This window comes from Labeo rohita, chromosome 25 (assembly GCF_022985175.1).
Source record: "Labeo rohita strain BAU-BD-2019 chromosome 25, IGBB_LRoh.1.0, whole genome shotgun sequence".
Taxonomy (NCBI): domain Eukaryota; kingdom Metazoa; phylum Chordata; class Actinopteri; order Cypriniformes; family Cyprinidae; genus Labeo; species Labeo rohita.
Genome location: NC_066893.1, coordinates 20,184,526 through 20,209,765, shown reverse-complemented (window position 1 = coordinate 20,209,765; position 25,240 = coordinate 20,184,526). Strand labels below are relative to the sequence as shown.

At 37.6% G+C, this 25,240-nt stretch overlaps 1 protein-coding gene across 1 annotated transcript in view; it reads right to left on the bottom strand.

The window, feature by feature from the left end:
• lrp5 (low density lipoprotein receptor-related protein 5) overlaps window positions 1-25,240 on the bottom strand; it is a 79,577-nt gene that overhangs the window by 30,897 nt on the left and 23,440 nt on the right. The window contains exons 5-8 of the mRNA XM_051099595.1: window positions 22,842-23,038; window positions 20,027-20,158; window positions 16,952-17,348; window positions 16,690-16,861 (exon numbers count right to left, since the gene is read on the bottom strand). Coding sequence (XP_050955552.1) covers window positions 16,690-16,861; window positions 16,952-17,348; window positions 20,027-20,158; window positions 22,842-23,038 — 898 coding nt within the window. The remainder of the gene's footprint in view (window positions 1-16,689; window positions 16,862-16,951; window positions 17,349-20,026; window positions 20,159-22,841; window positions 23,039-25,240) is intronic.

Genomic DNA, 25,240 nt, shown 5'->3' with positions numbered 1-25,240 from the left:
CGAACCCCCCTTTAGACCCCAGCAAACACAGGAAGGTCTCCGGAGGTCACCCAAACACACAAAAGCAGACGATGGGGGAACTGAAGACTGAGAGTTTAGATACAATGCTAAAAACTAGTAGTATATAGAAGACGTACAGAGAAGCTAATAGTGCCTGCGGTGTAGCTAACAGGAATGAAGTAGCTAAATTAAAACGGTTCTTTAGATTATTAGTTATTATATCAATATGCTAAATATTGAATTAACCAAATTATTACTATTTTTACAGAAAATTATTACATACGCTACCAGTCAAAAGTTTCTGAACGGTAAGATTTTTAATGTTTTTCAAGAAGTCACTTCTGCTCACCAAGCCTGCATTTATTTGATCTAAAGTACAGCAAAAACAGTACAATTCTGAAATACTTTTACTATTTAAAATAACTATTAAAATAACTAACTTCTATTTGAATATATTTTAAAATTTAATTTATTCCTGTGATCTAACCTGATCCTTCAGAAATCATTCCAATATGCTGATTTGCTGTTCAAGAAACATTTTTTTTTAATTATTATCAATATTTAAAACAGTTAAGTACTTTTTTTCAGGATGGTTTGGTGAACAGAAAGATCCAAAGATCAGCATTTATCTGAAATAAAAAGCTTTTATAACATTACACACTATACCACTCAAAAGTCATTTTTTTAGGAAATAAATGATAGAAATTAATACTTTTATTTAGCAAGGATGCTTTAAATTGATCAAAAGTGATAAGACATTTATAATGTAACAAAAGATTTCTATTTCAGATAAATGGTGTTCTTCTTCATCACTTTCTATTTATCAAAGAAACCTGAAAAAAAATTCTACTCTGCTGTTTTTAAACATAATAATAATAAAAAGCATTTTTTGAGAACCAAATCAGAATATAAGAATGGTTTCTGAAGGATCATGTGACTGGAGTAATTATGCTAAAAATTCAGCTTTGAAATCACAGGAATAAATTAAATTTTAAAACATATTAAAACAGAAAACAGTTATTTTAAATAGTAAAAATATTTATAAATTTTACTGTTTTTTCTGTACTTCGGTTTACTCTTTTGGCTGTATAAATAAATGCAAGCCTGATGTTAAAAAAAAACAAAAAAAAAAAAACAAAAAATTTTAATTAAAAAACTTTTGACTAGTGTATGTGTAAACATACATACATATGAGAAAAATTTAAATTTAAAAAAACCAGCACAGCTTTTTTTAACATGGCTAAGCAGAAATGTTTCTTCAGCAGCAAAATCAGCACATTACAATGAATGAAAGATCATACGACACTGAAAACTGGAGTAATGATGCTGAAAATTCAGCTTTGCAATCACGGGAATAAATTCTATTTTAAGTTATATTCAAATAGAAAATGATTATTTTAAAACAAATTTATTTTTTAAAATCAAATTAATGCAGTCAGAGACTGAAAAAATAAATAAATAAATAAATCCTACCAATCCCAAACTTAATATTTAGAATAATTAATAATTATAAAATATTTAACAAAATAACTTAAAAATAAAACAAATGACTTTTTTCAAACAGCTAAATTCAAAGCCTGGCTATTAAATTATACCGCAAAAACGTGCACTTTGAAGGTCCTCCTGTCAGCAGGAGTCTTTCTTCTCGCTTACAAAAATGCTATTCATTTTTTAGAGAGACAATTAGACATGGCCATCGAAATTGAAAGAAGGGTGTGTCTTTTTTCCTCTTTGACTGGCCTTTTTTCACGAGAATTATGCGCTGAGAATACAGAGTGCGAACCCTAATTTAGATGAGGAAAACATAAAAAGTACACAACAAAGCACCCCCAAAAAGTCTCATCAATAACGACAAAAAGTCAAGACTGTTTTTTTTTTCTTCAAAGCCAGATTGTAAAAAGTGTCCTGGCACCAGGGTGCCAAGCAAATTCAATACGAAGGCAAACGAGGTGACAGCATGGCCTCTGAAAACACAGAGCTATTGAGAAAAAGAGAAGGACACAACAGAACCAAATGAAGGCTGAGCTCATCAAAAAAACATTTCGATGTATAATACAGAAATGCTAAACTCATAAAGGTTGCTTAGCGCATCAGGATCGCTTCTTGTAATGCAAAGACACTCAAGTACAAAAAGTTGCACTCTATGCCAAAATATTTAGCAGGAGAGCTTGCAAACTGTATTAATAGAAAAAAACCACATAAAATTGTAAGTATATACTTATTAATAGAGATAATTAATCTAAAACTACGCAATTAAACATATCAATTGAGAAAATGTGCCTGTCTTTGTTGTCTATGGGATTAAAAGTGTGTTCACTTGTCAGAACGATTGGACGGCGCATGTGAAATCTTGTAACACGGAATATACACATCTCCACTTGGATGCCAAACCCTAAGGAGTCACCTGCCAGATTTTTTCAATTACCCAGTCAAGAATAAAATCCTGCAAAATAGCCTCCCCTTTCTGCGTGAGCTTTGAAACATCATACGATTTCACCTGAGGTTTGGCCGGCACTTCTGACAGGCCGACTCAGCTGTGGATGATATTATCTTTTTATCTGTTGTTTGCTTGTGTAGGCCAAGAACAGCACAGCCTTAATTCAAACAGAATGATCTGCCTCTCTCTTTTTTTTTTTTTTTTTTTTTTTAACCCAAGAGTCCAAATCCTCATGCTTCGCCGTTCTCCTAGGCGCTGTGTCTGCACTTCCTCTAGCTTTGATAGGAGACGAGCGCTGAGAAAGTTCCCGACGAGAAGCTCTGGCGGATCAAATAGTGAATGAAAGATGCGACTTGACGGTTGTGAAATTGCAAAAATATTGACTCGTGTTCCTGCAGGTCATCCGCTCGCTGACGGCTCCCACGGGCTACTGGAGCCCTGAGAGGGAAGTTATCATTCCCATGGCCTGAACTGACAGCATACAACAGAAATCAGCTTGTTAAACACTCTGCCTCTGATATTTATTATAAGAACCACATTTGAGACCATTTTTGACCTTTTTGAGAGAAAATTATGTTCTAAATAAGCTGTTCTAAAGGTCTGAAGACAAAAACAAAAAACAGAATGTAAACAGAAATTTAAATTAAGTTACTATGTCAATTAACATTTCTTTGTGTTTGTGACGCTTTCCATTTGGGCGTAATGCCTTGGAATTGCTGGCACCGTCTTTGGATTTAAGGAGACACGTAGACCAGCTTCGCAAAAAATGCTTGCATCCTGTTTACTTGATTCATAAACAGGCCAACATAAGTAAATACATCAACATCCGGTGGATATCTGACATTTTTTGAGACGCCCAACGCTTCTTTTGGGAGAGGAGAAAAAAAAAAAAAAAAAAAAAACCTCACACACCCAGACTCGGGGAGTGGAGCTCTTATGTTTTGACAAAGAGCAGTAAGATGAGAAGGTCAGACAGTTGAGAGGAAAGTATTCATCTTACCTAAACCACCATACATGCTACATTTAGGATTATATTAATAGGACAGCAATGAAGCACCAAAAACAAACAAAAATTAATAATGTTCTCTTTACACAATAAAGTTGTGAAACCAGTCAAAAGTTTTTAAACAGTAAGATTTTTTTTTTAAAGCTCACCAAGCCTGCATTTATGTGATCTGCAGCAAAATCTAAAATTTTTTTAATATTTTTACTATTTAAAGTAACTGTTTTCTATTTGAATATATTTTAAAATGTAATTTTTTTTTCTGTGATTTCAAAGCTAAATTTTCAGCATTGTTATTCCGGTCACATGATCATTCAGAAATCATTCAAATATTCTGATTTGCTGCTCCAATAAACATTTATTATTATTAGTATTATTATTATTATGTTGAAAACAGTGGAGTAGAACTCTTTTCAGGTTTCTTTGATGAAAAGAAAGTTCAGAACAACAGCATTTATCTGAAACAGAAATTTTCTGTAACATTATAAATGTCTTTATCATAAAGCATCCTTGATAAATTAAAGTATTAATTTCTATAATTTCTTTCCCCCTGAAAAAATAAATAAAATATTATACTGACTCCAAGCTTTTGAGTTGTATAGTGTACTAAAAAAAAAAATATATATATATTTTTTTTATTTAAGATAAATGCTGATCTTTGGATCTTTCTATTAATCAAAAAATCCTGAAAAATGGACTCAACAGTTTTAAATATTATTAATAATAATAAATGTTTCTTAAACAGCAAATCAGCATATTAGAATGATTTCTGAAGGATCATGTGACACTAAAGACTGGAGTAATGATGCTGAAAATTTTGCTTTGATCACATGTAATTTAAAATTGCATTTTAAAATATATTCAAATAAAAATACATTTTAAATAGTACAAATATTTCACAATAGTACTTTTTTTCTGTACTTTGAATAAAATAAATGCAGGCTTGGTGAGCAGAAGAGAATTCTTCAAAAAAAAAAAAAAAAAAAAAAAAAATATACTGTTCAAAAACTTTTGACTGGTAGTGTCTATTAACGAACAATTGTAACATTTATATACTATTGCTAAGTATAATACTATTCTAAAAATAGTTCTACTATTCAATACTAATAATTTACTACTCATATTAAAATCATACACAATAAAAAATTTATCCATAATCCATCATACAATTCCTGAGTTTATAAACTTAAAAAAAACACAGTGTTTCATCATATAAAGTGATTGTCATATTTCTTCCCAAGGCTGGATTAGACCGCTTGATACATTACCTAGACTGTTAATAGATGGACAGACATCTCTCAGGTTTTATTAAAAATATTAAAAAATAAAATAAAATAACATTTGTGTTTTGAAGATCAGCCAGTCTTTAAAATGAAAATTCTGTCATTCATTATTCACCCTCATGTCGTTCCAAACCCGTAAGACCTTCGTTCATGTTTGGAACACATATATTTTTGATGAAATCCATAAGCTTTCTGACCCTGCATAGACAGCAACACAAGTGACACATTCAAGGCCCAGAAAGTTAATAAGGACATCGTTAAAAAAAAGTCCATGTGACATCAGCGGTTCAACCGTAATCTTATGAATCTACGGGAATATGTTCAGAAACTCCTGTGATGCACCACCCTGACTGAAAGCAATGGACTCGTAATGTTCCTTGACTCACGTAAACTTTAAATCTTCCCATGCTGATCTGTCTACAGTAGTATGCTGTTCCGCCTGGGACAGCCAAAGGTTTGTCTAACCTGACCAGAAAGCTACAAGTTGAAATGGTGTCTCAATTGGCTGTAAATTCAGAAACAATGCGTTTTCTGTGGGGTACATATGGGATGCATTGCGAGCAGACAGCAGAGTCTGCTTACCACAACACTGTTACAAAAAAAACTGGGACAACCGCTGCTGTATTACGTTAATAATCTGCAAACATCTCCAGAACAGGAGCGGAGAGCTGGTTGTCTTTCCCCTTCACCACCCTCCCGCTGACAGATGTGGGACAGTGGCAAACATCCCTCAGGAAATGAGATGGATTGTGGTGGCAATAACTGAGCTACAGGACAGGAACGACTAGGACTGCTGAGTGAAACCAGGCCGAGGGTGCCAGACGCTACACTTTCATAAGTCTCACTTGTAATGTGAGAGAAAGAGATAAAGAAAATCCGCTTGTGAAAGCATGAAGCACCCGATAAGTGATAATAAACAGCATTTTGTAATTGATATGACAACTGATAGATATACAGTGTTGTATGAAAGCTTTGAAAAAAGGCTTTATAATGTTTACAAGTAATCTGATCAGTTAAACTAAATTAAAAAATACAATTCAGTTACAAAAATATGATAATAGTAAGAGGTAATAAAAATTCCACACAGATTTAATTAAATTCAGATGACAATCAGAGTTTCATTAAAGGAGAAGTCCATTTCCAAAACAAAGATCCACATATAATGTACTCACCCCCTTGTCATCCAAGATGTTCATGTCTTTCTTTCTTCAGTCGTAAAGAAATTATGTTTTTTGGGGAAAACATTTCAGCATTTTTCTCCATATAATGGACTGCTATGGTGCCCCAATTTTGAACTTCCAAAATGCAGTTTAAAAGCAGCTTCAAACGACCCCAAATGCAGTTGTAAACGATCCCAGCCGAGATAGAAAGGTCTTATCTAGCGGAACGATCGGTTATTTTCATTAAAATAATACGATTTATATACTTTTTAAAGTCATCTTGTCTTACTCTGCCTGGACTGTTTTTGTTCCGGTTCATGACAGTTAGGGTATGTCGAAAAACTCCCATCTCATGTTCTCCCTCAACTTCAAAATTGTCCTATATCGCTGTTTTACCTTTTTTGTTAAGGGTGTTTGATCTTCTTTGCATGTTTAGTTTGCAAAGACTGTGTCGGTACTTCTGCAGCGATGTAGGATGATTTTGAAATGATTTTTGAAGTTGAGGGAGAAAATACAATTGGAGTTTTTCGACACACCCTAACTGTCTTGAGCCAGAATACACAGAGTTCAGGGAGAGCAAAACAAGAAAAGCATTTGAGATTAAAAAGTATTTAAATTGTATTTTTTTTTTAATGAAAATAACTGAATGTTTCTGAAGACCCTTCTTCCTCGGCTGGGCTCGTTTACAACAGCATTTGGGATGGTTTGAAGTCGCATTTAAACTGCATTTTTGAAGTTCAAAATCTGGGCACCATAGCAGTCCATTATATGGAGAAAAATCCTGAAATGTTTTCCTCAAAAAACATATCTTCATCTTTACGACTGAAGAAAGAAAGACAAGGGGGGTAAGTGCATTATGTGAATCTTTGTTTTGGAAGTAGACTTCTCCTTTAAAACACATCCTGGCTCTTCCAAGCTTTATAATGGTAGTGAATAGGTGTTGAGATTTTGATGTCCAATAAAGTGCATTCATACATCATAAAAGTGCTCCACACAGCTTAGGGGGGATAACAAAGGCCTTCTAAAGTGAACTGATGTGTTTAAGAAAAATGTCTATATTTAAAAGTTTACAAACTGTAATCTATAGCTTCCACTACCTATTGTTATTGCCCAGTGTTTCAAAAAAAAAAAAATCACATTAACTTGCTCTGCTGTGTCTAAAAATACTAAATATAATACTAAATACTAAATATTCTAAAGTAACAAAAAACTTGAATTGAATTTGAATTAATTGTGTTTTTTCTGAAATAATATTGGAAAAGGCATATTGTAGAGTGGAGGGTATATTGTTTCTAGCAGAAAAGAAAGATTTTGGATTTGGTGTCCTATTATTTTCTTCAAGGAGTGGAAACCACTGTGGAGGTCTACAAGGTGATGTATGGTGAGAAGTATGGATGTCACAAAATTATAAAACTAAACAAATGCTAATGGTTCTTTTTCAAGGGAAACCAACTTGATGGCCTTTTAAAATGCAACCATTACTTAAGCACACATAAAACACTTTGGTTGCACACGCAACCATCTATTCATTCTTCTAATCCATCACATATAAGAGCAATTTCGAGCATTTCTGCAGTCCGTCAAAGCCCTGCTGGCCTGTAAAATTCGTACATTTGAGCGTATTTGTTTTCTCAAACAAAATTACCAAAAAACTGCATGAGTGAAAGAATTGCTGGATGGAGCACACAGTGCTGGCCACAGGAGATGGAAAATATTACGAAAGTCAGGTGTCTTTTATACCCCTATAATTCAAGTGAAACCGTGTATCCTTGGAGCCTGGAACATCAAAGTTTAAGACCTCATGGTGAAACAGCCAGCAACAGCAACAAACTGTTACCAGGCAATTAACTATAGTGCTGTTTGGCTTGGACTACCACTGGCTGGATTTGGCCCGCACAGAGGCGCAAACTTGCAATTCTGTTGCATTTGAGCGAATTCTAGTGAGAAAACTAGAGCAGAGACCAGTCACCATACCTACGTCATGGGCACTGGCTACATGTTACAGTTTTTCTGTCCAATATTCCAGAATAACACATACTATGTATGTGTATACATATTGACATAACAAAGAGGTTACATCTAAAAGTGTGTAATGTTTACTTTTATAAATTAGTCTTGCCATTAATGCCATTATATTGCTCATTCAGACTGATTCGTGAACATCCACAAACACAGGAGGTGGGATTTATTGCATGAAGCAATCACAGCCGAACATAAGTCATATCCATTCATATTCCGATGGAGGCGTTGACTCTCACATGACTTTCTCCCATTCATTCTCAATTACCCCCCACCAAACTCACTGCTCACTTTATGGGGTCTGTTAAAACTCAATGGGCTCAGGGTAGGCAAGAAAGGCACGGATTCCCGCTGTAACTTTACCTCCTGGTGTCGCTGTTAAACGATGTCACTTTAGAAAAACTAGTGGTTTATACACTTCAAGCACTACTTTTTAGATTTTTAAAGACTTAAATCCGAAATCTCACTTATGGTTTGATGTTTTCTACTGTTTGAGGAACAGTAAAAAAAACAAAAAAACAAACAAAAAAAAAAAAAATCAGAAAAAAAAAGATTTGCAAACCAGCTTCGAAGTCCTGATCTGAATCAAATGATTCAAATGATTCCAATCTAAATAAAATGATTCGCGATGCACGTTTCAAAGTCCAAATTTGAATAATGACTCGCAAACATCATTTCAGATCAGGACTCTGAGCACGGTTCGCAAATCACGAACCATTCAACTCGCGGAATGATTCAAGAATCTGCTATGAAGTTTCGATCTAAATTTAAATGATTTGTGATACGACTTCCAAAGTTCTGATTTGAATCAAATGATTCACGATACGCATAGTTCCGATATAAAAATGATTCACGATACGTGGCTTGAGGTTCCGACCTAAAACAATTGATTCGCTATGCGCAAAGTTCCGATTTAAGTCACATGATTCTCGAACCCACTCTGAAGTCCTGATCTAAATGAAATCTGCATGAAATGAATTCTCTCTAATATTAGTGTTTTATTACCTTAATGTTATGCATGTCTGCACTATGTTTGTACTTTCTGTACTGGAAGCTCCTACCACCAAGACAAACACACTTGAAAATAAAGCTCTTTCTGATTCTGAAATGATTCACGATATGCGATCAAATTGGAGCACTTTGAAATGAATCATGTTGCAATGGTTTTTAAAAATCACAACAAGCGATACTGAAATTCATTCAATTTGGTCTGTTTTTTGCTAGTGAACCGCTCAAGACTCCAAGTCAGGAGTTTGAATCAATCGGAGCAGTTCCAGCTTAAATGACTCACTCAACTGATCTGATTCATCCGTTCCTCTTTTTGCGTCTTCAGCCACTTTCAGTACTACCACTGGTTTAGCCCGATAGTTTTATGACATTAACTGAAACAGGCAAAAAAATAAATAAATTAATAAATAAATAAATTTAATTGTGTCAATTTTGCATGAAAATATTTTTTTTTCCAAGTACCCCTTCAGGAATATTGCTATTTTCAAGGGCTTTCCAGGTCTTAAATTGAAAAAGAGAGTCAAAGATCTAGAACTGAATTTTACGTAGTATACTATTCAAATGTACCATCCTATGCCTCCTTCCTGCCTAGGAAGGAAGTTCTCTGGATGTCTGCCAGACTTGTGTGGGACATCCATCACCTGTACGAACCGCATGTAAGCGGAGCTGCATTTGAAGCTCGCAGCCTCTTCAAAGCAGCTTATTCTACCACTACCGTCCAAATCAAAACAGCCCTCGCTCTGATGGGCCTTGGATGTGCCGCTAACTCACAGACAAAGGAGCTATCATTAGCATGGCCAATGTTTTAGCGAGAGGCCCCTCGCTGGAAAAACCCTGCGCAAATCAAGTTTCACGGCTCCCGTCGCCACAATGTGCCAGGGCCATTGGTGCAAGCGCTTTGGGGGGACTTTAGAGAAGCATTATTGATCTTCTTCACACTTATGTTTTTTTGCCAGCATCCATCAGCAGATGAGCCCTCAGCCACCTCACATCGTTCCGCCGCAAATAAAGCCCTCTTTCAAGCTATTGCTTTCATTGTCACGGTGTTGCCATACTGAAGGGCCATCAAAATGCACTTCAGGATTCATTGTAGTCAAATGGCTTTATTGACGGGAAAATTAAGACTTTTAGGGAAGGGGAAAAAGTGAAGAATGTAGCTATTAAGGAATGTGAAATGGACACAATACAGAACAGAAGTAAAATCAAATGCAAAGGGCTGACTGGTATACATCATATATTTAGCATTTTCATGCTATATATAAAAACTACCCTATGATGTCCTATTCAAACCAGCGTACAAACTGTTTTCCTCACCAATATTCGCATCTCTGCTTGAGACGACCCTAAAAAAGCCCTCCTGTTTTGCGCAAGTTCTGCTTCACTCTGTTCTACATATTTGTCTTTATGGGAACCCAAAGGGCACCCATGGCACTTCGCAATCAGGGTCACAAAAGACTCTGTGAAAGCAGAATCTACATAATTGCCCCACAAAGCAGGGGACTTTCTACACCAGAGACGGCACATCAGTCAAATGAGTTATCTTAAACATCTCTACACCGAGGGGGTGAATTGAGGGGGTCTGCGGCGACTTCTAAAGGGTTCAAAGGGGCGGGGTGAAGAAGGGGGTGAGTTTGACTGTTCGGAAGAGAGGCGAAAACACACGGCGAGAGCGACAGAAATGAAAGCCTCACAATTCCCATACTGTTTAAGGAAAAAAACTTCCAGTGCAAGTGCCAATAATCAAGCCTCCTTTTCAGATGTACGGGACCTGAGATGAAAGGGGATGTTCTTGGCACGCATTCAAAACGATCTTTTGGCCATTTAAGAGAACAGGCTGCGAACCTGAAACACCAGTTGGAGCTCTGTATCATGAAGGTGAGGACATGTCAGGTGGTTGACCACAAATGGAAACATCTATGCAGTGAAAAGACGTCCAAAAATTCTGTAGACTATGTGGGTTGCTTTTTTATGCATAACTGGACACTTTTAAGCTTCAGACCAAGTCCTATCAAGTCAAACAATAGCTTTGTGTGAGAAACAGATCAATATTTAGATCATTACTTACCAATAATCTGGACAACTAGATCACTGAGTGAAGTGAACTCAAGAATTGAATCGTTCTGATTTGTTAACAAATTATTGAGACAAATGCGCAGCCTTTGAAACAAGCTTTGAAAACATTCCAGGATTTTTTTTCCACATAGTGGACTTCAATGGGGACCAACAGGTTGAAGGTTCAAATTGCAGTTTCAGTGCAGCTTCACAGGGCTCTACACAATCCCAGCTGAGAAATTAGGGTCTTATCTAGCAAAATGATTGGTCAATTTAAAAAAAATAAATAAATAAATTAAAACAAAAAACAAAAAAAACTTAACAATAAATCCTTGTCTTGCACTAGCTCTGCGTCCACAACTTTACACATTACGTAGTCACATTGGAAAGGACATGCGTGACGTAGGCGGAAGTACCAACCAAGTGTTTACAAAGCGAACGTGCAAAGAAAGTCAAATGCTCCTTACAAAAAAATGGTAAAATGATGTCGGACCATTTTGAAGTTGGAGGAGAAAATTAGATGGAGTTTTTCGCTCTAACAAGTGTTAATTTTAGTTGACGAATAATTTTTGTCAACAACAAAAGACAGACAGAAAATCACTCACTGCTCTTGACTGAATCACTGTAGTAGCCCTAATAAAGATCAATCTAAAATTATTTAAAGAAATAAATATGTGTGCTTGAAAGAATGAAGAATATGGTAAACAAATTGTTCTAAAGAATGCATATTTAGCTTATATAACCATTGGTATTTCATTGAAAAGACCATGTACTTGTTTCTTGAGAGGTGAGAAGTGGTTTTATTTCATGTGTGTCACCGCAGTTAAATCGGTGTCTACCATGATAAAACCTTAATATCAAATGTAATGAGTTTGGAAATTTTAGAGAAATGCTTAATAAACACATTACACTGTAACTAACCTCTAAATTAGATATTAGCCGACTTCCTCAACTGGGGTCATGTAGAATCTCTTGAAGCTGCACTGAAACTGCAATTTGGACCTTCAAACCACTGATCCCCATTGAAGTCCACTATATGGAGAAAAATCCTGGAATGTTTTTTCGCAGAAACCTTAATTTCTTTTTGACTGAAGAAAGAAAAAGTTTTTTAATAATGTCTTAATGTAATATGTAATATTATAATATTATAATAATGTAATATTACCATTATTTCAGAAAAATAAAATAAACGAAGGAAAAACAAGACAAAAGAGAACAAAATAAGGGTAAATTACAGAATATTCAATTTTGGGCGAATTATTAATTTATTAATTATCCCTATAAAAATATATGACAGCCATATACTAGAAGTAAAAACTTTGTCAAATCTAAAAATCATGTGTCAAAAACAGGCTGGTGAAACTGCTACATGGTCCTTTCACAAACATGAAAAATTAACAATGGAAATGTCCTCAGCCTCAAATGCAATTCAACTTTTCAAGGAGAAAGGTTAAAAAAAAAAAGCCCTTTCAGACAAGGCCTATCACCAGCCGTGTTAAAGGGGGGAAAAAAAGCAAGAAGGCAAGAGGGAGGGAGGAGGGCCCGAAAGCCTCCATTTCTCTATTTATAACCATTCAGGCAGTGAGCAGCCACATTCCAAATGCCAGAAGGCACTTTTCAAAACTCCTCATTTAAAACTTAATGTTGTTTTCAGCTCCTAAAAAAGAGCCGCCCTCCCTCACACCCACCATCAACCAAAAGGAACCAAGCGGGTGAAAAAAAGGCAAACAGTAACATGTAAATGTGACTCTGTTCGGAGGCAGTCCAGAATCGGCCTTTTCAAAACAAAAAGGGCAGCTGAAATGAGGTAAGCGAGCATCAGTATGCAAAAAAGAAAATCTTTAATGAGAAATTACTGATGGTCGGGCCGTGCTGCAACTCCGCCGATTAGCACTTCAAGGGCTTTTCTTCCTTTCAGAGGGTAAGTGGGCCAGCTAAAGAATGGCCTCCGCCTCCATTAAGGTGAATCTGAAGAACTCTTGTGAGAAAAGAGAACAGAACACACTTGTCAGCTGCTGGGAGGCTGGGGAATGTGGCGCAGCCACCCAAAAAGTGCATCTGGTGCAGGGGTGGGGTGGTGTGCGTGGATAGAGGAGGACCTCCGCGAGATTTCGCTTCTATTCTGTGCAGCTTTTGTTCTGGAGTAGGCAGGGGGTCAGCTCTGAACACATGACCACAGGGCTTCCCTCCTCAGACGGGCGACAGGAGAAAGAGTGTCCCGAATATCCCTTCAAAACACTTCCAAAGGAACAGAAAAATCACAAATGAGGTCTTTAATATCTCAATTGTTTCTCCTACATGGAAATGCAATTAAATGGAGAGCAAATGAATGAAGTCTGCTGAACAGATCTGCCAAACTGTCTCTATAGTTTTCATTTTTTTGGAGTTACCTTAACAAAAAAACATGTAAAGGGACAGTTTCCCCCAAAATGAATATTCTGTCATTTATTACTCACCCTCATGTAGTTTTAAACACGCAAGAACTTTGTTTATCTTCACAATGCAACTTAAGATATTTTTGATAAAATCCGAGAGCTTTCTGACCCTGCCTAGACTGCAATGCAACTGACACGTTCAAGGCCCAGAAGGTAGCAAGGGCATTGATAAAATAGTCCATGTGACATCAGTGATTCAACCGTGATGTTACAAAGCTACAGGAATACTTTTTGCGCATCTTGAACTTCGCAACAGTGCATCTGAGCAACGTAAATTATCTAAGCTATGCTATCTAGGTTCATTTTACAGCTTCATCTTATCAGTGTCTATTTGAATTCCTCCCAAGGAATTTCAGCAGGGCTGCCCTCGAAGATTTTTCTGGGCGACTAGTAGTTGTTCATTTTAAGCATTAGTCGACTATTAGTCGAACATTTATTAATAAACCATATAAATCATAATAATGAGCATTTAATTGCCTGTGTGGCCTAACAAGCGTTCAAGCACACGCAGAAAAAGCTTGCCGGCAGATATAATAATTATGAATGTATCAGGGCAAAACAGAAAGGACGCTGCACTAACGCTTTCATAATTTGTTGACAAACTAGTGCTTTCTTTCATTTTGGCTTATAAAATGAATGACAACACTAACTTGTCATCTCCACAGTAGTGATGCGCCTGTAAACATGTTTCATATGAATGGGTTCATTTAAAAGTAGACATTTCACTCTTTTTCTATATATGTAATACATGTCTGTAAGGCAAGTAATGTATACACAGAGTTTCAAAGATTCACACTCAAGTTCACAGAGACCGAGATGGCAGAAAGCGCATCCTGTTTGCTTTCATTATTTTACAAAAGCACAACGTTTCGCAGTTATTCTGAGCGTACATAGAGTTTACAGATTTGAAAGATGCATTACTTTTATCTGTATGACCAAAAATGACGGAGTATTTTAAGAGCAAGTGACCGCACCAGCACCTTCATCTGTCATGCAGTGAGCAAGCTACTATTCAGCTTCCACACTCCACACAAACTTGAATAGCACACATTGTTCTAGCTAGACATTAGACTGAGTGGTTGATACTATATACATATTTCAATGAAAAGTCATATTTGAGGTTGATGAATGATAGGCGGATGTTTAGATGTCCTGCCCGATGTACTGTATTACTACATAGACCATGTTTAACCACAGTTATCGATATGTCTGTCACAGACTGAATGATTTCGCCATTTCCTGTGGAAGTTTTTTTTCTACGAGTGAGTGACTAATAAAATTTTGGTCGACCAAGCCTCTTCTCGTCTAACGGTTAGTCGACTATTAGGGAGCAGGCCTAAATTTTAGGGAGAAACATCAGACACAAGGTTGTAACTCAATGAAATATAGCTTAGCTCTTCATTAAAACTCCTCAGGTATGAACCTCAGAGAAACCTCTGAGAAATAAGTTTCAGGGAGATGGTTTACAAAACCTACGTTGAGAAATATGTGAGAACACGTCAGTCAATTATACGATGTTTCCGCTAAAACTTGTTTTGTTATGAGCGAAAATACAATTGCAAAGTAACACAGCTTTAAAAGAGAGTAGCAGCACTCCATTGGGATGTTTGGGGGAGGATTATTCTAGAAGGTGTTGCACGTGGACTTCAATGAGCATCTGGCCTTTTACCGAGCTCGATCTGTCAGCAGGAGTGCCCTAATCCTCAACTCATTCAGCCCGGCTTTAACACAGGAAAACACCACCTCGCTCCTCCCTTTGACGGCCACAAAAAACACCTCTGCATCTCAAAGAGAGAGTAAAGCACAGTGCACACAAACAGGGACTCGCGCTGAGTCCTAGTGGTTTTTAGGCCACCCTTGCCCTGCTGTTCACCCTTGGCCCGCCTGTCCTACTGCCCCTTCTCTTTAAACACCACAGCAGGGAACCTGGCAGATTAAAAAAAGCCCTGGGTTACAAACAGGTTAGTTGTGATGGCATTTTGCTGGCTGAGACTGTCCGCAAACTCGCCGGGAGTTCAGTGCATCAATAAATAAAGCCTACCCTTTGAATGCACAGTTTGAAAGCGCTTACCTAAACATGCCACACACCTAGGTTAACAGGTTTATGAACCTAGACAACACGTGACTGAGTGTATTGTTATGCAGTTCTAGTTTGAGCCACAACGTACAACATTTTTCCAGTTGGTTTATATCAGTCAATGCACTATGACCTTAACTAACAAACTACTAAATATCTATACACGTATATTTTCTTCACAGAGTAGCAGAATTTCTGTCTACATATCAGAGACTATTAGTCAAAGTACACAAAGATATTGAGAAAGCCATGTTTGGAAAGGTTGTTGAGAGTCAGCGTGAGAAGAAAAGCAAACGAGCGCGAGAAAATAAGAGGGGGATGTTTCCTTAGCTTCTTTTGTGTTTACACGACAGGCTTTCAGGCATACTGACTGAATGAAAAACCTCTGTATTATGACACCCAGGGACCTGTGCCTACAGGTAGCTGACTAATTACACAATGGCAAAACCACGAAAACGCCCAGACCGCGAAGCCTGTGCCACAAAAGAACAGACACTGAGGAAACAAAAACAGACGGAGAGAAATTACGACAGAATAAATCAAGACATTTGGGCTGAGGCAAGAGTTAGAAGGCTAAAACAGAAAATAATCCATCTAAATATGAAACCTTACACAAGAAATTCTTTCAGATGCACTTAAGGTTTCATAACCGTGGGTCTTCAAACAAAAACAAAAAGTACGGGAACTGACCGGATGTCTAGAGTCACTATTATTATTTTCTTTTTTTTAGATTACACAATCAGCATCAGATTCCAGAAACACTTCACATTAAAAAACAGCTTGATGAACTTCAATGCCAATGAAGAATGTGCACTCAATACACTCTTCAAACTGCAATTCTGCTCACTGTAGGAAGGGGGCGCTATTCAAATGTCTGTTTTGAAAAAACAATTGGATCCTTTCAAGAAATGCCCTTCCAAAAGCCCATTAGCAAAGTGTACATATGCTGATCACTTTAGGGAAAGTACTTGAAGGACTCGCTGCTCACTTTCGACAAGGAATTTGCCCTTGGACTCTCCAGCAGTCCTCAGGTCCCCTCTCATTACTCCACATACTCAGACCATTCAATCAGCACCAAAGCTCAAGTCTCAATTCAGCTATTGTCGAGCATGGAACACCATAAAATTTCACTGCTACTCATATATGCTTCTGGTAAAAGGAAACCTAATGAGCAAACAAGGTGACAACTTTAAAGTCAAATGTTAGCTGACTCACTTCAATTTTGTCCGTTTTGGCATCGCCCCAGTAAAGCTTTCCTGCGACGTAGTCAATGGCCAAACCATTGGGCCAACCAAGGGAGGTGTTGAGCAGCACAACCCTATCCGTGCCATCCAGGTTCGCTCGTTCGATTTTGGGCATCTCGCCCCAGTCAGTCCAGTAGATGTATCTGCATAAGAGAAACAAGAGCAAGGTACATTACAAAGCTAATTCATTAAGATTCAGTTTGGAGATCTTAGAAATTCAAGTACTTCCTTACCCATTTATGGGATCCAACACGATGGCTCGTGGCTCGTCCAAGTTCTCAGATATGAGGATGCGTCGAGAAGTGCCGTTGAGTCTAGTCACCTCGATGCGATCGGTGCCGGTGTCCGTCCAGTAGAGATTACGTGCAACCCAGTCCACCGCAATTCCATCAGGATGGTTTACCTCGTTTGTGACCAAAGTCTGGGCATCGCTTCCATCGATTCGAGCACGGCGGATGGCCCTCACCTCATCATCCGTCCAGTAGACGTATCCTTCCACCGGGTCATAGTCGATGGCGATTGCGTGACGGATGTCACTGACTTGCAAGACGATGTCCGTGAAGTCAGGTAAATCCAGGGATATCCGCCGAAGGTCAGTACGGCGAGCCAGTAGAAGCACCTGTTCCGCTCCTGGGAATAAGATTGAGATTTGCTTCAGCAGCTGAACATCTGCTCTTTTGTCTATCCTGCAAAAGATTCATCAAGTACTAGAGATGCCATGGCCTTTGACCTGTACTGTCTACTTCAATTAGGACTGCAGTAACTCTCGCAGAAAGTATACAAATGTGTGTATTAAGACTATTACCGTGCCTAAGGCACAGACTCAGCTCGTCAAAGAAAACCAAGTCTGACAGTAGCAATTAGTAGCATGAATTGGAGAGTTGTCCCTGCAGACGGTGCACTGCGAGATCGCGTTGCTCCATTACAAAAACCGCATGCCAGGTTTAAATACCAGCAGTAGAATCTGTCTAGACCCAATCTGTGGAAGCAATTAGGTCCAACCTTGTCCTTATTTAATCTCTCTTTGTAACCAAGCACGCTCCAGTACCCACAACACCAGCTGCGGTCCACGGCACCCAATAAGTAGTGACATCCATCAGTGCTGACACCAATAAGAAGAGGAAAAAACAGCTCCTCTAGGGTTTCTCTGGCTTTTTTTGGTTTTAATTTGTCCTTCGTTCTGCCTTGCATGTTATCAAAGCGAGTGGACGTCTGACAAAACCAAAACAAATGCCTTCAATTTAGCCAACCAAGCTAAACAAGTACGAGGTGTGGACGTTTGCTCATGCTAATCCTTTGTCCTACTGGACCCAGCCGTGCCCTTGCCTAGTCGCTAATCAAAGTCCAGTACAATAGGCTATTGTTTGCTCTGATTAGTTGTCAACTTTTCAGGAGAGTTGCTTAATCCTGAGGTCAGTGGGAATATGTTTCATTTGGCCAGACAACCTCCCCTGTCCTCGGCTAATGCAACACTGAACTGCTCCATGTTTCAATTGCGCCACTGGAATGGAGGCCTAAAGAATACCTATCATTGTTTCCTGGCCTGGGAATACACTGCCTCAAATTTGAAGGAGTTATAAATTCAAGTAGAAAGGCAGAGCGACTTGGGAAGGGGTGAATGTATTTTTTTTTCTAATAAAAGAGCAGTCTGTCATTAACAGGCTGGGTGCACAGATACAATGGACAAGTCTGTTCTGGTGAGGCTGGGAAAAAAACCTTGAGCAAGCCAGGGGGTGAAGCCTGATTTTAGAGTAGTGCCTAATGCTTAATGTACGTCCTCATTAGGAATAAAAGGATAACTGTACAATTGCATTTTTTTTCCAGCTAAAAATAGTTTTTTGCATAAAAAAGATGCCATATATAAGAAGTATATCTCACATATATGTTCTCACTTTAACTTTTCCAAAAAAAAAAAAAAAAAAAAAAAAAAAAATCATTATTTGGTCATTTTTCTGTTATTTACAGTGCCAAAATATCATGTGCTGCGACCGTCCAGACATAACTGCTGTTTTGGAAACATCTTTGAAATTACACTAAATGTATTCAGATTCATTTTCTACACTATTTGGCATGACTGTCAAAGTGTTTTGAAATCCTGTATAAAATTGCAAAACATTTGTATTTATATTTCCATCATAATATACAAACTTTGTCCGAAGAGGTCCATTTTATGAAACATCATGGTGTGACCATCAAGAAACTACCATTTTGGGAATGTTATGCTAAAATCCATCTGGAGCAACCACTCGTCATGTGGTGCAACCAATAATAGCAAAAACTGTATTAAATTAAAAATAAAATATCTAATTTTTGTGGTTGATATATGAATCACTGCTACAGCATGCTTAAATGAATGCATTTTTAAAACATTTTTAGCAGTTTTATACAATTTACAGGAAAAATAAGTCTGCTAACTCTAAAATTCTAAAACAAAAATATAATATCATTATTTACAAAAACTCAAAAGAAATATAAAAATGAATTTCAGAGACTTTTTAACAAAAAGTTACATTTTACTAAAATGTTTTTACAAATTCTGACCAAACAGCCAAATAATTGTTCAGAGAAATTTATTAGCCATTTCAATGAGGAAAAAAAGCCTTTAAAAGATCCAAACAGATCATTTTCATGACTTCCAAGAATTTATCTAATGCAAAGACTTTTCCAGACCTGGAAATGTCATTTTAAAATTCCCTGGTATTTCCAAGGATCTCGCTATGACTTCACCAACAGTCTACAACAAGCATAGGGAGATTCCTTAAGGAGTCTGGAGATGAGGGAATGTATACAAACCCTTGAGTAATTCAAACAAATGGTTTCCCGAACTGGACCCAAACGCACAAACCTTGGACTGACCTAAAAGTCAACCTTAACATGGAACCACCAAAGCTCCCAAACTAGGTCTACCGGCTCTTCATCTAGGCTAAAACTCTTATGACAATGGAGAAAAAGGAGTGAAATGTGTCAGCTGTTATGAAATAAGGTTATGATTCATGATTGCTGAATCAGAGGAGAGTGATTTTGACTAAATTGTAAACCCAAATGAATCACCATCTGTCAAACATTAGTCTCTGTCATGGTCTTCTGTGCGGGACGGCAAGAAAATGTTTTATAGATGCACAGTACGCCAATCCTCATACCAAAACCAGACCATGAAAGGCCACAGTTCATAAAAATCTAATTTTACGCTCGAGAGCAGGGACATCATAATAAAATTATAAATGCAACAAAACCACTCCATCCTCTTCATAAAAAAGCAGCCATATCTATCCATCTATCCATTTATCTAAATCAACATGTTTTTTTACCTGGTCGACAAGTCTTTCCATCCTCTTTGAGTTTAACCCCTGTTGGACAGGCACAGCTATAGAAGGGCGGCATGGGGGAGAGGAGACACAGGTGGGAACAGCCTCCGTTTCTTTCACTGCATGGAGTTTGAACTGTGGAGCAATGACAGGGAAAGAGGAAAGCTATAAAACTGTTGTTTATTAGACATTACTGCAAAGAGCAGTGACCTCCTGGTTAAAATATGACCAGAACATACAGTGTGTGTGAATGTTTCACCATATTCTCACCTTAATTTGAGAAAGTTCATCAGGTAGGGTGATTAATGAGTCAAAGCATTGAATAATATTTGTAAACACAGGTCTGGTGTATAAATAGGCTTGAATGCATTAACCCGGCTTAAAAGGTTGCTCTTTTATTGCTCAGGAGACTTAACAGATTTAGGTTTGGTGTGTCTTAGAAATGTTGTGCTTAATTTAGATATCAATCGAGGCAAATCTGACAGTAAGTCTAAATTTGACCTTTATTATTAACAATTATGTCTAGAAGATATTGAAATAATAAAGAAATCTAATGTGTGATTTTACTTTACTTTTACTTGAATTAATAAAGTGTTATTTTTGCATAACTCTTGAGATTTCACTCACATGATACGTTATTTGGCACCAAACGGCCATGAACTTTTGAAATTAGAAATGAGGTAACAAAACAACATTGCTTAGTTCCCAAACAAAACTGCAACCCTTGAACAAAAGCAGGTGGCAGCAAAACATTTTATTTCCTGTAACAGGTTTTTCCATTTCCACCAGGTCACGCACTGCTCGTCGCAGCCTCTCAGAAAACGCATCTGCTCCATCAGGAAAACATAGACGGCCCTGACCTGACACTTGTTACCCCCCTCTTGTCCGTGCTGCTCGCAGATGTGATGTCTGCCCAGCACACTGACTGATGACTGGTCCACAGTCCAAGGACACACAAGGAAATTCACAAAATACCAATACAGGCACATTTTTTAGGACAAAGTATAATGCTTGACTAATGCAACTTTACACACATACATATATTTAAAAATATATAATTAACTATATACATTTAAAATATCAATAATGCTAATTATTATTACTGATAAAAAATGCTACGTGTCATCCTCACAAACTAATCACAATTAAATTAATATTAATTAAAAAAAAAAGTAGTTTTATACATTATAATTTTATTTAAATAACAAACTGAACAATTGTCACATATTCCATCAGCAGTTTTATGAATATTTAGGGGTTCAAGCATGTAGCGCTGAAACATTATTGCAATTGTTAGAATGGTCACGGATCAGGGATCTCCACTTAAAACTGATTGTGCAGACCAAACTGTAAGTCGTAGAGACTTGAAACTTGGAGTGATGGTAGTAAAAGATGGGGCGCTACAGTGAACAAAAGTATGAAATTGCTCACAACTCCAAAACTGTCAGTCGCAGGCTCATGTCTGTGTCATTGAAATCCTTGGCTCATGCTGGACAAAACGCATGCATCAGATTCGATCGTGAGCCTGGCAAATTTTGGGGTATTTCGCATTTTTAAAAAACCTAAAAAACTGTGGAGCTTGATCGCTTTGTAGTGCTATTTGAGGGGAAAAAAAATATATAAAAATGGCTATAACTGCGCAACCATTTGTCCTTTTAACACGAAAATTGGTGTGCACAGTCTCCGTACAAAGTGCCACAAGTGTCTATGAGTACATTAGTGTATCTCAAAAAACATGGCTGCCATTGGCTGTTTTGTGCACCTGTTAGACAAGGTTAACCGAGGCCGACTGAAGCGAAACTCAGTGGGCCTGTTCGACTTACTGCCCCAAAAGTCTGAGAGAAATTTGAAAGAAATCAGCCAATAGGGGGCAATATCTAATTTTCAAGGGCGTAAACGATTGTACGTCACGTGATATTCATATCATATGATAGACCTTCTCATTCCAGAAATCTTTGTTAAAAAACATAATATTTCTATGTTAAATTACCTGGATTTGCCAAAAATGCTTTTTAAAATAATCGATTTAGGTGGTTACAAGCTTGCTAAATTACGTCTTTTTCATATGTGCTTAAATGTCTTAAAGCGCTTGAACCCTGGTAATCGCTGCTTGCAGCTTGCAGGTATATTTTACAGGTCCTTTTATCCATAATTATATATTTAGGTTTAACAGTTTTTTTTTTCAAGTGCCCACTGGAACCTGCTTGAACCACCCTGGTTGAAATCACTGGTCTAGATCTTCATTGTTTGTTTGCATGATGGCGGTTTCATCCTTTCTTTATTATCTTACCTCCAACACAACAAACACTTGCCTAGTGGGGTCTTTGCAGGCTGTTAAATGTTTCAGAGCAATCCACACCCACACACACACATACACACACACACACACAGACTAAGGTGGGGGTGGGATCGTGCTGGGACTGTTCCCCGTCTCCACTGAGGAACTGTGTTTATTTGTTCAGAGTGGAATGCAGGACACTTGAAAAATTTCATTCCCTGAGAACTATTCTCCCCAGATTGCTGCATGGGCCAAAAGGCCGACACTTTTACAAAAAGACAGTACAGTAAGTGCTGAAAGAACGACCTAAAAAATTAAACATGAAATGTGAAGGACCTCTTGAGGGAACCTGACCTGAGTCCAACATTGGACATTACTGCTCCTTCACAAACATGAATTGTGAAAATTTGATGTGTATTAGAGCTTCAGAACAGCACTTAAACCTCATGGGTCCTGGGATAAAAATGTGCATTTTGTTCTGGTTTGACAAAAACTCATCTATCAACTAGTATTGTGAGTTTCTGAGATGTGGAGACTCACTGTTGGGCTGCCGCTCTTGGCCCAGCACCTGGATGTCCATCGGCGAGTAAATGCCATTGAGAATTTCTCTCCGCTTCTCTCCGGTATGTTTGTTGCAGGCGTGGATGGATCGGGTCTGCCAGTCTGTCCAGTAGAGCGTCTCTTCATAAAGTGTGAGGGCGAATGGGTGAGTGAGGGAACCCTCCACAACGGCCTCCCTGTAAACGTCAACACATATGTAAATACACACCCCACCTAAATGACCAACACAAGTGATGCATGACAGCTGAAAAATTCTCTCTCGCCTCCCCTGAGCCCATTGACTTTTAACAGACCCCCTAAAGCATACAGAGAGTTTGGTGGGGGGGGGGTAATTGAGAATGAATTGGGGAAAGTCACGTGAAAGGCAATGCCTCCATCGCGATATGATTGGATATGACTTGTTATGATCAGATGTGACTGGTTCATGCGATAAATCCCACCTCTTGTGTTTATGAATCAGTCTGAATGAACGATATAATGGCGTTAATGGGAAAATTAATTTTAAAAAATAAGTAACAACTCACATACTTAGATATAACCAAGAAAGTATGTACATACATATATACACACATATACACACATATACACACATACACATACATATATACATATACACATATTATATATATATATATATATATATATATATATATATATATATATATATATATATATATATATATACACACACACACACACACACACATAAACACACACACATACACGCACACATAAACACACACATACATATTATATATATACATATTATATATATATATATACATATTATATATATATATATATATATATATATATATATATATATACATATATATATATACACATACATACATACATACATACATATGTATATATATGTATATATATATATATATATATATATATATACATACATATATACATACATACATATGTATAAATATATACATACATACATATGTATAAATATATATATATATATATATACATATGTATACATATATATATACATATATATATATATATACACATATATATATATATATATATACGTAAGTACACAGAGTACACACACATTATGTACACAAAAACATTTTTTTAATGCGATTAATCACAATTAATCAGTGCCCAGTACTAGAATTTGCATTAGATTAATTAAAATAAAAAAAAAAAAACTATGAGGACTGTGTGTTCATAACTATGCTGGTCAACCAAAAATTCACCAGTTAGACGAGCACTGATGGATATAGACCAGGCTGGACCTGCTTGGAATGTCTGTAGACTTTCAGCAGGGAACAGACATTCCAAGCCAGCTTGCTTTATGAATCCATTCGGAATTCTTTATATGGGAAATAATTTTAGTAAATGTAAGATAGGGACTCTGGTTGTCCTACATGTCTTAATTTCAAAGACATAAGAGGCCTACAGGTATTACCCTTTCCAAAAGGCATATAGAAAGGGAATTTAAGACCACAACAACAAGCCAACAACATCAACTGAGGACTGAGGTCTTTTTTAGACCCTTCAGGAAATCTGGAGCTCATGCGAAACCGAACCACCCCCCTCCCTTTGGGGGGCCCGTAGGACTTCTTTTCCAAGAAGAGGGGGGAATTAAACAAATCAGGCTGTCATCGACCTGTAAGTCCGCATCTGTTTTGGTCGTTAGTAGGGAGTCATCCCGTTCTTTAACGGCACAGCTGCCCTTATTAAGTGAAGTTCCCTCGGAGTCCATCGGAGCGCCGCGTGTCGCGTTTGTCCGGCCGAACAGCGGCTTTCTGAACCACCGGACATAAATAAACAGGAGCGGATCAAAGCAGCAAGTGTCAAGAACCATAGTGCCGCAGCATTCGGAGAAGCGTCGCTCATCAATCACCGAGCCGTAGTGGGTTGAGAGGGGATAAATTTTTCCTGGTTAGGTCGGGGGAGTCGGTGTGCGTGAGCGTGCATGGAAGAGTTAGACTTGACATGTTGTTCACCCTCCCGATTTTTAATAGCGTGTGACGAACAGCGGAATGGGGGAAGGGTGGTGTGTGGGGGGGGGTCAACACTCTGGAAAGGTAATTACAAACAGATTTTTCACAGCTTTTGACACACTCTTGGTAATGATGGAGCCGTTTGAAGCCAGCAAACTGAAAAGGCTATTAAACAAAGGTGTCCAAACGGCTTTATTATTTTAAACACAACCGAGTGTAAACGTTTCAAGAGAAGCACTAACAAATTTACAGTAGGATGTGACATTGAGCAGAATCCCTACAAAGCGTCTATTCTTTAGCCAATTCTGTGTGGGGACAGTGGAGCCCGAAATTAATTGCTTAACGCCACAAGTGTCGTTAGGAGGCTGGAATAAAGCACGCACCACTGATCCACAGCTGTACGAC